The 15,513-nt window shown below is 47.4% G+C and overlaps 1 protein-coding gene across 2 annotated transcripts in view; it reads left to right on the top strand.

Moving 5' to 3' along the window:
- The first annotated feature begins 1,308 nt into the window (after positions 1-1,308).
- ilvbl (ilvB (bacterial acetolactate synthase)-like) overlaps positions 1,309-15,513 on the top strand; it is a 41,612-nt gene continuing 27,407 nt past the window's right edge. Inside the window, exons 1-4 of one of the 2 annotated variants that reach the window (XM_041174570.1) lie at positions 1,309-1,480; positions 4,433-4,634; positions 9,749-9,876; positions 11,861-11,999. In XM_041174570.1, coding sequence (XP_041030504.1) covers positions 1,373-1,480; positions 4,433-4,634; positions 9,749-9,876; positions 11,861-11,999 — 577 coding nt within the window. In that variant the 5' untranslated portion in view covers positions 1,309-1,372. The remainder of the gene's footprint in view (positions 1,481-4,432; positions 4,635-9,748; positions 9,877-11,860; positions 12,000-15,513) is intronic. The other variant, XM_041174571.1, reaches the window with a different exon arrangement.

The raw sequence follows: 15,513 nt of genomic DNA, 5'->3' as shown, positions 1-15,513 counted from the left end.
AAAGAACAGGAAGTCAGTAGGGGAGAGCCAGAGGCTAGTGGGAGAGCGTGGGGAAGAGCCCCAAAGCATAGGGGAAGGCACTGATTTATAGGAGGAATTGAGGGTAGTTTATAGGAGTTACTGGGGGTAATTTATAGGGACCCAGGAGGGAATCAGCCTCTGGGATGGCAAAAGATTGATAGTGTGGTCCGCCAACCACAAGCCGAGATGGGCAGATGGCACCCATCAGTAAACTACCGATCAGCGCTGAGGAAGGTGGCAAGCAAATTTGGCTGAGCCATGACACATTCAACTAAATCCCCCATTGAAAGTTTTCTGTTTATGGCTCTGGGTGCAAACAAAATCTCCCATACTTAAGGTATGTTTGTTATTTTAAAATCCAGCTTCTGGCTGAAAATGTCTATTGTTCAAGCCCAATTTGCAAATGAAAATAAACAAGACTTTTAAATTGAGATTGGTGTTACCATTGTGTATTGCACAGTAAAGTTACAGCAAAAAATTCTAGTATCTTGTGACAAACAAAGCCTTGGTTCAATTTTCTTAAGAAAATGAGGCAGAAACGTCATTGAAACACAAAATCTGTGGTTCATGATTGCTGTGTTCAATAATCGGATATCTTTAGGGTTGCCAACACTGGCTGGACATATCCTGGGAGATGTCATCACTTGATCTCCTACCTCCAGCTGACCGTCCCCCAGACTCCTGCCACTGTGCATCATAACAGAGCCCCGTTTTCACAAGGCTTTTCAACATGTCCCAGTTTTGACTTCTGAGAATCTGGTCACCCTATTTAATTACCACTTTGTGCCAAATGCTTGCTCTGATCCATACAGGAGGTACTAGCAAACAGCCAGGAACCCATAATAATAAAAGCAAAATACTGTGGGTGCTGGAAATCTGAAATTAAAAAAAAACACCTTCTGGAAATACTGAACAGGTCTTGCAGCATCCATGGACCGAGAAACAGAGTTAAAAACCAAAGAGTTAATGTTTGAGTCCAATACCACTCTTTATCAGAACCCCATATCATCCCCCTCTGGCACTTCTTGGTATTTTCTGGCCTTGTTGGTGGGAGCGCGCTTTGGCACCACCGACTGGAAGGAGGAGGTAGCTGCAGACTGGTGTAACTATCACGTGATTGTAACGGTCCAATCAGGAGCCCTGATCCCGCGGTGACCGCAAGCACCTCACTCAACTTCACGTCAGGACGTAATCCCGCCTTCTCTGAGCGCCGACTGGCTGACAGGTATGATTATGTAACTCAGTCTGGACTGTGATAGGTCAGTGATGCTGTCAGTCAATTTGGCGTCGCTGTGGGTGCGGGGAGGGTAACTGCCCTGGGAAAGATCGGGAACTTGGAGTGGCGATCGCCATGGAGCCTGTGGGCTGTGTGCTCTCTTGGGGCCTGATGGCCATCGCTTTCGCTTCGACGCTGTTTGCGGCCTGGAAACTGAGGCTGATTCAGCGGATCCTGTACCGGGTGAGAATGATGAGGAGCGGGACAGACCTGACCCCTGTCCGGCGGGTCTGTCACACTGACCCCCTGACCCCTGTCCGGTGGGGCTGTCACACTGACCCCCTGACCCCTGTCCGGTGGGGCTGTCACACTGATCCCCTGACCCCTGTCCGGTGGGGCTGTCACACTGACCCCCTGACCCCTGTCCGGTGGGGCTGTCACACTGACCCCCTGACCCCTGTCCGGTGGGGCTGTCACACTGACCCCCTGACCCCTGTCCGGTGGGGCTGTCACACTGACCCCCTGACCCCTGTCCGGTGGGGCTGTCACACTGACCCCCTGACCCCTGTCCGGCGGGTCTGTCACACTGACCCCCTGACCCCTGTCCGGTGGGGCTGTCACACTGACCCCCTGACCCCTGTCCGGTGGGGCTGTCACACTGACCCCCTGACCCCTGTCCGGTGGGGCTGTCACGCTGACCCCCTGACCCCTGTCCGGTGGGGCTGTCACGCTGACCCCCTGACCCCTGCCCGGTGGGGCTGTCACACTGATCCCCTGACCCCTGTCCGGTGAGGCTGTCACACTGACCCCCTGACCCCTGTCCGGTGGGTCTGTCACACTGATCCCCTGACCCCTGTCCGGTGGGGCTGTCACACTGATCCCCTGACCCCTGTCCGGTGGGGCTGTCACACTGACCCCCTGACCCCTGTCCGGTGGGGCTGTCACAGTGAATCCCTGACCCCTGTCCGGTGGGGCTGTCACACTGACCCCCTGACCCCTGTCCGGTGGGGATGTCACGCTGACCCCCTGACCACTGTCCGGAGGGGCTGTCACACTGACCCACTGACCCCTGTCCGGTGGGGCTGTCACACTGACCCCCTGACCCATGTCCGGTGGGGCTGTCACACTGACCCCCTGACCCCTGTCCGGTGGGGCTGTCACACTGAATCCCTGACCCCTGTCCGGTGGGGATGTCACACTGACCCCCTGACCCCTGTCCGGTGGGGATGTCATGCTGACCCCCTGACCACTGTCCGGAGGGGCTGTCACACTGACCCCTGTTCGGTGAGGCTGTCACGCTGACCCCTGTCCGGAGGGGCTGTCACACTGACCCCTGTCCGGTGAGGCTGTCACGCTGACCCCCTGACCCCTGTCTGGAGGGGCTGTCACACTGACCCCCTGACCCCTGTCCGGTGGGGCTGTCACACTGACCGCCTGACCCCTGTCCGGTGGGGCTGTCCGACTGACCCTCTGACCCCTGTCCGGTGGGGCTGTCACACTGAATCCCTGACCCCTGTCCGGAGGGGCTGTCACCCTGACCCCTGTCCAGTGGGGATGTCACGCTGACCCCCTGACCACTGTCCGGAGGGGCTGTCACACTGACCCCTGTCCGGTGAGGCTGTCACGCTGACCCCTGTCCGGAGGGGCTGTCACACTGACCCCTGTCCGGTGAGGCTGTCACGCTGACCCCCTGACCTCTGTCTGGAGGGGCTGTCACGCTGACCCCCTGACCCCTGTCCGGTGGGGCTGTCAACTGACCCCTGTCCGGAGGGGCTGTCACACTGACCCTCTGACCCCTGTCCAGAGGGGCTGTCACACTGACCCTTGTCCGGTGGGGCTGTCACACTGACCTCTGTCCGGCAGGGCTGTCACACTGACCCCTGACCCCTGTCCGGTGGGGCTGTCACACTGTCACACTGGCCCTTGTCCGTTGGGACTGTCACACTGGCCCCTGTCCGTTGGGGCTGTCACACTGGCCCCTGTCTGGAGGGGCTGTCACACTGACCCCCTGACCCCTGTCTGGTGGGGCTGTCACACTGACCCCCTGACCCCTGTCTGGTGGGGCTGTCACACTGACCCCCTGACCCCTGTCCGGTGGGGCTGTCACACTGACCTCCTGACCCCTGTCCGGTGAGGCTGTCACACTGACCCCCTGACCCCTGTCCGGTGAGGCTGTTACACTGACCCCCTTACCCCTGTCCGGTGGAGCTGTCACACTGGCCCCTGCTCGGTGGGGCTGTCACACTGACCCCCTGACCCCTGTCCGGTGAGGCTGTTACACTGACCCCCTTACCCCTGTCCGGTGGAGCTGTCACACTGGCCCCTGCTCGGTGGGGCTGTCACACTGGCCCCTGTCCGGTGGGTCTGTCACACTGACCCCCTGACCCCTGTCCGGTGGGGCTGTCACACTGACCCCCTGACCCCTGTCCAGTGGGGCTGTCACACTGACCCCCTGACCCCTGTCCAGTGGGGCTGTCACACTGACCCCCTGACCCCTGTCCGGTGGGGGGGGGGGGGGGGGGGGGGGGGTGGAGCCGTGGTGTCACATTGACCTGAGGGAGAGTGTGTGGGGAAAAAAATGATCCCCCTCCCTGCAGTGGTGGGTGTTTTAAGGGGCAGACTGACCCCCTCTATCTGAGGGGTGAGGGGTGTACTAACCTAAGCAAGGTGGGGGGATGTGCCCAAGGGACAAAACTGACCTTTGTCTTGGGGCATGGTGGTCTTCGGGCAAGCCCTGCCTGGGGTTCAGGGGGACACGACTCCTGTCCCAGTCAGAGGGCAGTGATCCTTGCTTGGGGTGGGGGGAAATGGAGTCATTAGATTGCAGGAGCTTGGGGGTGCTGGGATTGGATCTGGAGGCCGTGATTCCTGCTTAGGTGGGGGGAGGGGGGGGTGGTTGTGCAATGAGTGGTGGGGATGTTTGTGTTAGGTGACACTGACTGCCTGAAACACTCAAGGTGCAGTGACCCCTGTCCATTATGGATGGGACTGTGGGGGCAGTAACTTGAGTGGGGGGGGAAGGTGAATTGGATGCTCCAGCACTGGGAGGTAGTCAGACACAGCAGCTCCTGTATCGGAGCGGCTGGTATTCCACATTCATGGTTCATAGTGCAATTTGAAAATTAGGGTGCTATATATCATCATTGAGACTATTTCAATGGGTCAGTGATGTTTTTCCATTGATTCATTGGCTAGGTGGAAGCATCAAGTCCCAGACATGGTGGTGAGAGCGTAGCAGAGGTGCTGAAGGCTCATGGTGTGAAGTACGTGTTCACTTTGGTGGGAGGACACATCTCGCCCATCCTTGTAGCTTGTGAGAAGATTGGGATCCGTGTGGTAGACACACGACATGAAGTCACGGCTGTATTTGCTGCAGATGCTGTGGCCAGGCTTTCAGGTAATGAAGGTACCCGCTCACTGTGCAATGGGTTTAGTTCAAGCTCAGAAGAATAGTCCAACTGCACCAATCAGACACTTCCCATGCTTGACAATCCTCCTAAGTTTTTTTTTATGCTTGGTGAGGTCACAGTTTGACCATGTGTCAGACTGACCCCATCCTTGTTCCATTGCTGGAGGATACTGCTTCCATCAGCCAGAGCTAGTCCAGCTCTACATAGGAGCAGGAGTAGGCCATTCAGCCCATTGAGCCTGCTCTGCCATTGTACATGATCATGGCTAATCATCCACTTCAGTGCCTTTTTCCCATACTATCCTCTATCCCTTTATGTAATTGGCATTTAAGAATCTGTCAATCTTTACTTTTCTTTAAACATACTCAATGACAGAGCTTCCACAGTCCTCTGGCGTAGAGAATTCCAAAGATTCACAACCTACAGAGTAAAAAAATGTTCTCGTCTCGTTCTAAGTGGCTTTCCCCTTATTTTGAAATTGTGTCCCTTGGTTCTAGGCTCCCCACCTAGGGGAAACATGTATCCTGTCTGTTCCTTTAAGTATTTTGTAGGTTTCAGTGAGACCACGTCTCATACTTCGAAACACTAAGAGAATCCAAGCCCAGTTTCCCCAATCTTTCTTCACAGGACAGTCCTGCCATCCCGGAAACAAGTCTGGTGAACCTTCGTTGCACTCCCCCTATAGCAATAATATCCTTAAGGTAAGGGGACCAAAGCTGCACACAGTACTCCAGGTGCAGGCTAACCAAGGTTCTACACGATTGAAGCAAGGCTTCGCTGCTCCTGTACTCAAACCTTCTTGCCATAAAGGTCAACATACCATTCACCTTCCTAATTACCTGCTGCACCTTGCACATTAGCCTTCAGTGACTTATTGTTGAGGATACCCAGGTCCTTTTGTACATCTACACTTTCTAATCTCTTAACATTTAAGAAATACTCTGCGCATCTGTTCCTTCTATCAAAGTGGATAATCTCACATTTTTCCACATTATATTCCATGTGCCATGTTCTTGCTCACTCACTAAGCATGTCCAAATCCTCCTGCAGCCACTTTACAACTTCCTCAATACACTTTCCCGCCTAGCTTTGTATGAGCTGTGAACTTGGAAATATCACATTTGATCCCCAGTTCCAAATAGTTGATATATATGTGAACTGGGGCCTGAGTACTGATCCCTGTAGCAGCCCACTAGTCACAGCCTTCCAACATGAGAATGGCCCTTTCATTCCGACTGCTTGCTGTCTGTTAACAATCCTGAATCCATGTCAGTATATTACCTCCTATCCCATGTGCTTTAATTTTGCTAACAACCCTGTGGGGGACTTTATCAAAAGTTTTCTGGAAATCCAGGTATACCATGTCCACCGATCTCCCTTTATCAATTCTGTTAGTAATATCCTCAAAAAAATCCAATAGGTTTGTCAAACATGATTTCCCATTCATAAATCCATGTTGACTGTGCTCAATCAGATTATTATTCAATTCTCCATTTGTCACATCCTTTTTAATAGATTCTAGAATTTTCCCCAACCTTTTTTATATTCGTTCAAGGGAAGTGGGCTTCACTAGCTGACCAACATTTATTGCCCATCCCTAGTTGCTCTTGAGAAGGTGGTGGTGAGCTGCCTTCTTGAAACACTGCAATCCATGTGGTGTAGGTACATCCACTCTGCTGTTAGGAAGGGAGTTCCAGGATTTTGACGTTGTGACAGTGAAGGAACGGCGATATATTTCCTAGTCAGGATAGTGAGCGACTTGGAGGGGAACGTCCAGGTGGTGGTGTTCCCATCTACCCGCTGCTCTTGTCCTTCTAGAAGATAGTGGTCATGGGTTTGGAAGGTGCTGTCTAAGGAGCCTTGGTGAATTCCTGCAGTGTGTTTTGTAGATGGTACACACTGCTGCTATTGTGCGTTGGTGGTGGAGGGAGTGAATGTTTGTGGATGTGGTGCCAATCAAGTGGGCTGCTTTGTCCTGCATGGTGTCAAGCTTCTTGTGTTGTTGGAGCTGCACTCATCCAGGCAAGTGGGGAGTATTCCATCACACTCCCGACTTGTGCCTTGTAGATGATGGGGAGGCTTTGGGGAGTTTGGAGGTCAGTTACTCGTCACAGGATTCCTAGCCTCTGACCTGCTGTTGTAGCCACAGTATTTATATGGCTAGTCCAGTTCAATTCCTGGTCAATGCTATCCCCCAGGATGTTGATAGTGGGGGATTCAGTGATGGTACTGCCATTGAATGTAAAGGGGGTGATGGTTAGACTCTCTCCTGTTGGAGATGGTCATTGCTTGACACTTGAGTGGCGCGAATATTACTTGCCACTTGTCAGCCCAAGCCTGGATATTGTCCAGGTCTTGCTGCATTTGCACACGGACTGCTTCATTATCTGAGGAGTCGTGAATGGTGCTGAACATTGTGCAATCATCAGCGAACATCCCCACTTCTGACCTTATGATGGAAGGGAGGTCATTGATGAAGCAGCTGAAGTTGGTTTGGCCTAGGGCACTACCCTACGGAACACCTATAGTGATGTCCTGAAGCTGAGATGACTGACCTCCAACAACCACAACCATCTTCCTTTGTGCTAGGTATAACTCCAACCAGTGGAGAGTTTTCCCCCCGATTCCCATTGACTCCAGTTTTAATAGGGCTCCTTGGGCCACACTCGGTCAAATGCTGCCTCAAGGGCAGTTGCTCTCACCTCGGGAGTTCAGCTCTTTTGTCTATGTTTGAACCAAGGCTGTAATGAGGTCTTTTCTTTTTTTAATCTTACACAATCCTTAACTTCCTTTGTTAGCTTGGCTGACTGGCTTTTCTCTTTGGGTTTTTGTGCCTTAAATGAATCTATAATTGCTGTTGCCTTAAACGAATGTATAATTCTGTTTATCTAGCTCTTGTGCATCCTGTTGCACTTCACTCCATCATTGGTAGTCATATCTTCAGTTGAATTCTTTGGAATTCTTTCAACCTCCTTCTCCTTTAAAAACCCTCCTTACTAAAAGTCAAGTTGATTGTAAATAGAGTACAAACTTTTTTAAAAAAGGAATCAAATTGCTGCTTGATTTTCATCAGCAACCACATGCCATTCTCCATTGTTCTGCAATGATTCCACTGACAATGGTTTGTATTCTCTGGCATCTGAAATTAAATTGAGGCGTTTTAGGACATTAAAGGATATGATAGGGTAAGAGAAAAAAACCATTTCCTCAGGGGATTCCAGCACTAAGGGGCATAATCTTAAAATTAGAGCTAGGCTGTTCACTGGTGATATCAGGAAGAACTTCTTCACATAAATGGGTGGTGCAAATCTGCAAAACTCTCCCCCAAAAGCTCCTGTTGCTGGCGGTCAATTGAAAATGTGCAATTGATAAGAGTTTTGTTAGGCAAGGGTATTGAAGGTTACAGAACCAAGAGTTAAAACACAGATCACACATGATGTAATTCAATGATGGAAGATTTGAGGTGCTGAATGGCTTTCCCCACTCCTGTATTTGACATTGTATATTAATATCCTTCAGATCATAGCCTCTGAATGCTCACACCCTTTTCAGCTAAAGATTTGATCTGCTCCATAGCCTCCACGTTGTTTATTTCAATTCTAACATCTCATACGGTTATCACTTCTTACCTTTTGCTCTAACCTTAGTGCTCTGTATTTATTATACTTGGTATCACTGTCTGCACTGATCGCAAATGGAACTCCCACATCTCCACCATTAATGCTGATTGCAAAATGTCTGGTTTTTCCTTTGATGGCAATTGATTTTCTCTTTAATTTTTGAAAATGTAATACAAGTACAGGAATAGAAACGCCTCTTAAAACCCATCCTTCAAGTAACCTAACTCTCCTATTGAAGCTCTAGTTTTCCTACATTAGAATATGAAAGTACGTAATTGCCTGTGAAGCTTTATATAAATGCATGCTGCTTTTTTTGTCCTCCCTCCTTTCCTCTTTGGTACCTGACCTTCCCACCAAAGCCCATCTTCCTAGTACACTAACTTTCCCTTGCTTTTCCTATTCACTTGGAATCCTTTGTCTCTATTACTTTGTCTAATAGATTATTTCAAACATTTACCCTTTGGACGGTGCCCTGCCCCCTCATATATTTATATCAAAACTTTGCACACTGTTTACTCCTGTAACTCAATATTTCCCATGATTTCAACTCTCCATATCTTTTGCGCTGTTTTTCCTGCTGCAACTTAGAGGATTTTAAACCTAATCTTGATGTAACTGAGCCATTGCTTACTGATCGATTGCTGCTTCTCTCCTCTTTTTAAAACTTGCTGATGTCCCCACTGTGGGTCTGAATCCTTCACATTATGTCTAATGTGCAGCCAACTGTTCAGGTACAGTGTGCCTTTCATTACTGTCTCATTCGTTTCATTGGGCCTTACTTTGGTAAACACTTTACAGAAGAAAAGTTAATCAAGTAGCTTGCTTAGTGCAGTGTACCCTTTGTTGGCAGGCTTACTACTTCAGTCCACAGTCTGCATTTTATCCAAATATCACTGCTAATCCTACAACCTGAAGCTGTTCTTTCAGGATAATCGCATTCATTTAATTGCTATTAAGGAGGAAAAGAAAGAAAAGAGGAAACGAGCTGGAGATAACAGTGAAAATGGATTAATAAAACAACTTTTTAATCTTCCTTAGTTTCGCTATCCTAATATAAGATCTGTTTACCTTACAGGATTGTAAAGCTGTTTACCAGCAGCAATTGCTATGTACCTCTTAGTATAGACGGTCTGTTCTATATTGAACTGACAGTAGCGTAGATCCAATATTGTGGCTCTGCTGATCTGTCCCCTATATTTGCTCTATGCGTGCTCCTCCCAAACTGTGAGACTCTTCACCTCACAGCTAAGCCTTCACATTATGAGCAGAACCCAGCACCGTCAATCTCTGACTGAAAAGTAAGGGGAGTGCAGTGTGGAGGTCACTCATTCAGGTGTTTTCTCCCCTGAGGAAGCTGAAAGTGCCTATTGCCGTGGTGAGGGTGAAGTTAAGCTCGGTATTTCGGGGAGTCTGCCTGTTGCATTGCAAGAATCAAAGCTATGGAACCCGTGTACTGAAAGCTGATTATCTCTGTGTTTCAGGCTGTATTGGTGTTGCAGCGGTAACTGCTGGTCCTGGTTTAACTAACACCGTGACTGCAGTTAAAAATGCACAAATGGCAGAGACTCCGGTGCTGCTAATTGGGGGAGCAGCTGCAACTCTTTTACAGGTAAACAGTATCTTCCCATGAGTGAATGTTTGCATTCAGGGACAGGGTCTATGGAACAACAACAGCTTGTATTTATGTAGTGCTTTTACCCCATCTTAACACATCCCAAGGAGCTTCACTGCAGTGTTATCAAATAAAATATTTCACTAAGCCACATAAGAAGCTATTAGGGCAGATGATCAAAAGCATAGTCAAAGAGGTGGGTTTTAAATGGTAAAAGAGAGTTAGAGAAGTTTAGGGAGGAAATTCCAGAGCCTAGAGCCCAGGCCTGAAGGGGTGGAGTGAGTAAAATCAAGGTTGCTCACAGTCAGAATTAGCAAACCCAGATACCTCAGGGTGCTGTTGTGGGGGTGGAGGAGATTACAGGGATAGGGAGGTGGGAGGCTGTGGGGGGCTTTGAAAACAAGGATGAGGAATTTAAAATTGAGGCATTGCTTGACCTGGAGCCAATGTAGGCCAGTGAACACAAGGGTGATAATCGAATGGCACTTGTTGTCAAGTCTAAAAATAACAAAGACGTGGATGAGGGTTTCACTGGTAGATAAGCTGAGGCATGGGAAGAGTCAATGTCACAATAGGCGGGTTTTAATGTTTTGTGCAAAACTACTTTGGTCCTTTCCAGAAAAGTGCCTGTTAGATTTCCATGCAGGTATAGCTGCTACAGTTGAATTGTTGCAGCAGCTATATGATGGGTGGTGGTCTGCTCTGGGCTTTGAGATGTTGCAGAAAGAACTGTTTCTAGGCATATTATTAAATTTGAGCAGCTTTCTGAGAACTTTTGGAGAACGTTTCTGGGTTTCGAAGACATTGTCTGCATTAGCCTACATTGGCTCCAGGTCAAGCAACGCCTCAATTTTGGATCATTTTACTACATTAATAGCACTAGATAAATGCAATTTATTGCAATGCTCCAAGGCCAGAAACTACAAAACATATTAATAAAAATGAACAATACCAAACAAATTTCAAGTGACAGAGATCGACAATTCCTTTAGAAATTAGAAAATCAATTATGTCTTTCTTCGGTGCTCATTGTAAAACTGGAGTGGAAACAAGTTCTCGGACCATTCATTGGGGCTTGCTACATTCCTTCTATGGAACCCTCCCACCCACTTTTTCCAGGATGTCTGAAGGACTGATAAATTAGAGTAAGTGCAACTATGGAACACAAGGAAATCAGATTAGTCCTCATTCAATTATCACAAGCAGGGTAATTTTAAATTTGAGGTGTTGGTTCCAAATCCTCCAATGTAGATCAGCGAGGACCTAAGTATTGACTGAGTGGGATAGGATTTGAGAAACACCCTTCTAGAAGAGCTGAAATACAGTAGCTGAGGGATATAAGGCTGCCAAGGGAGCATTGGAGTACAGAAGTCTGCAGGTATCAAAGGCATGGATGAGGATTTCACCAGCAAATGACCTGAGGTAGAATAGAATTGGGTGATTTTATGGAGATGTAGGTAGTCGGTTTTTGGAATGTGGAACATGTGGCGTTAAGCTTGGGCCAGGATTGAATTGGCTGCAGAGTTGGGGGGGGAACAATTTAGTTCAGCCTGCAAACGTGGCTGGGAGGGTAATGGTGTTAATGGCGTGGGTGTGTATTGAAGTCTGACCATCAATCTGAGAATACAGAAGCACTGGGAAGGATTGGGAGAAGAGGTGGGCAGGTTATACTGCATATTATCAGTATACCTGTGAGGTTTCCAAAGGGAAGAGAAAAACGCCAATGATGGAGTTCAAGGTAATAGTGTAGGAACATGAGGAGAAACCATTTTTGGAGATGTTTGTACGACCATCAGATAGGTAAGAATGAAACGTAGAGAAGGAAGTCCCACTAAATTGCAAGGGATAGTGGTCAGAAACACTTGATGTAATTGGCTATGCCAGAGGCTGTAACTAGGCTATGAGGGATAATGCATCATGGTCGCAATCATCATTTATGACTTTGATTAAGTGCATTTTGGCATTTCTACTTATTTCCTAGGGCAGAGGTGCACTGCAGGATATTGATCAGCTGTCACTTTTCAAAACCCTCTGTAAATTCTGTGGTACTGTTCGTACAGTTCGAGACATTGTTCCTGTGCTTCGGAAAGCTATTGCAGTGGCTCAGTCTGGTACTCCAGGTATGAAATTAGACTAGAATGTGTAATTTCTCCAATCCCTGACCCCAAAACAATTGCAAGTAAATTTCTATGCAATACACATTGTGGATCTGTCAGAGTCTGAGGGCAAAAGGACAGGTCAATATTTGTTTGAAGATCCAACTTCTGAACTGAGAGTTTTCTGTTTCTATTTCTGTTGCAGCAAAAGCTGTTGCCTCTAGTTTTTAGGTGTCTCAGTGTTAGTGCAGGACCGGTCAAGTTGTCAAATGGCTTAAAGGTGCCTGAATAAGAAATTGGAGGGGCCATACAGCTCCTCAAGTCTGCTCCACCATTCAAAAAGACCGTTGTTTAATTTCTACATCAATTTTACTTTCCTGCCTTAACCCCATATCCCTTGGTTCCCTTACTGTTCAAAAATCTATTCATCTCATTCTTGAATATACTAATCGACTGAGCATCTACAGCTCTCTGGGTTAGAGAATTTCTCTTAATCTCAGTCCTGAATGTTTGACTCTTTCATCTTTCCTGAGGTTATGAACCTGAGTTCTAAACTCTTCAGCCAGAGGCCAAGCCTAGTGACACAGAACCTTCGATTCACTCAGTACAGGGGCTTGCTCAAGAATTGTGTTAATAGAACTTAAGGAAAAAGGTTTATATCCCCCTTCTCGTCCAGGAAATGGTGTTATCTCCGGAAACAAAGAGCGATAAAACATTTCAGGGTAACAAACCCAATAAAGGATAAATTAAATTTATTGAATATTCATTTTACTTGTCATGGGCAACTCAGTTTTTTTAGTGGAGGAACTTGTGCTTCTTAATGTGAGGAATATCATTGGGGGATAGCGCATGCTGTTACTTTCAGACACCTTTTACCTGCATCAAGTGCCAGCAGATAAAGTACGACATAGGTTAGATGTAGAGTAAAGCTCCCTTTACGCTGTCCCATCAAGCAGTCCCTGGCAGGTACAACATGGGTTACATACAGAGTAAAGCTTTCTTTGCATCAAGAATATGCCTTTGCCTCAGTCTCAGAAGGTACAGTCTGCACTAATAGGTCCCTGAATCATCTGAGCAATTCCTTTCCTGGGATTGGGAACAGGAAATAATGGAGGTTGACATTTGATGACTCCATTGTTGATGTAATTTATTCTGAGTTGCCAGGATTTCTGGGGTGGGGGATGGTTGGAAATCTTAACAATTTTGGCATAAAAAAGGCCAATTCATGCATGAGAAAATTTCAATGTGTTGAATGATTGTTCAATGATCTTTCCACTGTTATAATACATGTAGAAAGTTACAGCATGTTGTTCAGTTTGGAAATCAATGAGAGAAGGACCTCCAAGTTACCATTGCAAAAGTGAGGGTCTCATTATCATGGCCTTGATAAATTAAAAATCAAGGTTAAGGGGCACTGGCATCAGTATTGGAACAGGAGGAATCTGTACCGTTGGGATGGTCTCCACCTGAACCGATCTGCGACCACTGTTCTAGCGAAAAGGGTAAATAGGGTGGTCAACAGGACTTTAAACTAGAAAGTGGGGGGGAGGGAAGGGTAACACTCCAAGAAGTATGACTAATGGGAAACAAAGCAGCAGGTTAGCGTGTGGGGGGGTGGATTCAACTTCATGGAAAATTATGAAAAAACTGAAAAGAAAGGAGAGCCCAGGAGAGGCTATTAAAGTCCCCAGAACACAAAATAGGACAGAGTGTTTGGAAAGGGCTAGGAATCTAACTTCAAGCACATCAGGTAAAGGGACGACAATGAGAAAGGGGACGGGAAATACAGGACTGAAGATGTTGTATCTGAATGCACGCAGTATATGAAATAAGGTAAATGAGCTTGTGGCGCAGATTGAAATTGGCAGATATGATGTGGTGGGCATCACAGAGACGTGGCTGCAAGGGGATCAGGACTGGGAGCTAAATATCCAAGGATATACATCCTATCGAAAAGATAGGCAGGTTGGCAGAGGGGGTGGGGTTGCTTTGTTAGTAAGAAATGAAATTAAATTGATAGCAAGAAATGACGTAGGGTCAGATGATGTAGAATCTGTGTGGGTAGATTTGAGGAACCGCAAAGGTAAAAAAAACCATAATGGGAGTTGTGTAAAGGCCTCCGAACAGTAGTCAGGATGTGGGGCACAAGATACACCAGGAGATAGAAAAGGCATGTAAGAAAGGCAAGGTTACAGTGATCATGGGGGATTTCAATATGCAGGTAGACTGGGAAAATCAGGTTGGTAGTGGATCCCAAGAAAAGGGATTTGTGGAATGTCAACGAGATGGCTTTTTGGAGCAGCTTATGGTGGAGCCCACTAGGGAATGGGCAATTCTATATTTAGTGATGTGTAATGAGGCAAATTTGATAAGGGAGCTAAAGGTGAAGGAACCCTTAGGAGGAAGTGACCATAATATGATAGAATTTACCCTGCAATTTGAGAGGACAAAGCTGGAATCAGATGTAACGGTATTACAGTTGAATAAAGGCAACTACAGAGGCATGAGGGAGGAGCTGGCCAGAATTGACTGGGAGGTGAGCCTAGCAGGAAAGACAGTGGAACAGCAATGGCACGAGTTTCTGGGAGTAATTTGGGAGACACAGCAACAATTCATCCCTAGGAAGAAGAAGAATGCTAAAGGGAGGACGAGGCAACCATGGCTGACAAGCAAAGTCAGGGACAGCATAAAAGCTAAAGAGAAAGCATACAATGCGGTGAAGAGCAGTGGGAAACCAGGGGATTGGGAAGCCTACAAAGACCAACAGAGGACAACTAAAAAAGAAATAAGGAGGGAGAAGATTAAATATGAGGGTAAACTAGCCAGTAATATAAAAGAAGATTGCAAGAGTGTTTTTAGATATATAAAGGGTAAGAGAGAGGCAAAAGTGGACATTGGGCCGCTGGAAAATGACGCTGGAGAAGTAGTAGTGGGGAACAAAAAAATGGCGGAGGAACTGAATAGGTACTTTGCGTCAGTCTTCACGGTGGAAGACACGAGTAACATCCCCAAAATTCAAGAGAGTCAGGGGGCAGAGGTGAGTACGGTGGCCATTACCAAGGAGAAGGTGCTAGGAAAACTGAAAGGTCTGAAGGTGGATAAATCACCTGGACCAGATGGATTACACCCCAGAGTTCTGAAGGAGATAGCTGAAGAGATAGTGGAGGTGTTAGTGGTGATCTTTCAGAAATCACTGGAGTCAGGGAGGGTCCCAGAGGACCGGAAAATCGCTAATGTAACCCCCCTGTTTAAGAAGGGAGTGAGGCAAAAGACGGGAAATTACAGGCCAATTAGCCTGACCTCGGTCGTTGGTAAGATTTTAGAGTCCATTATTAAGGATGAGATTTCAGAATACTTGGAAGTGCATGATAAAATAGGGCAAAGTCAGCATGGTTTCATCAAGGGGAGGTCATGCCTGACAAATCTGTTAGAATTCTTTGAGGAAGTGACGAGTAGGTTAGACAAAGGAGAGCCAATGGATGTTATCTACTTGGACTTCCAGAAGGCCTTTGACAAGGTGCCGCACAGGAGGCTGCTC

Source organism: Carcharodon carcharias, chromosome 25 (assembly GCF_017639515.1).
Source record: "Carcharodon carcharias isolate sCarCar2 chromosome 25, sCarCar2.pri, whole genome shotgun sequence".
In the NCBI taxonomy this organism is placed as follows: Eukaryota; Metazoa; Chordata; class Chondrichthyes; order Lamniformes; family Lamnidae; genus Carcharodon; species Carcharodon carcharias.
The sequence above is the reverse complement of the archived record's forward strand: the minus strand, read 5'-3'. Positions and strand labels throughout refer to the sequence as shown.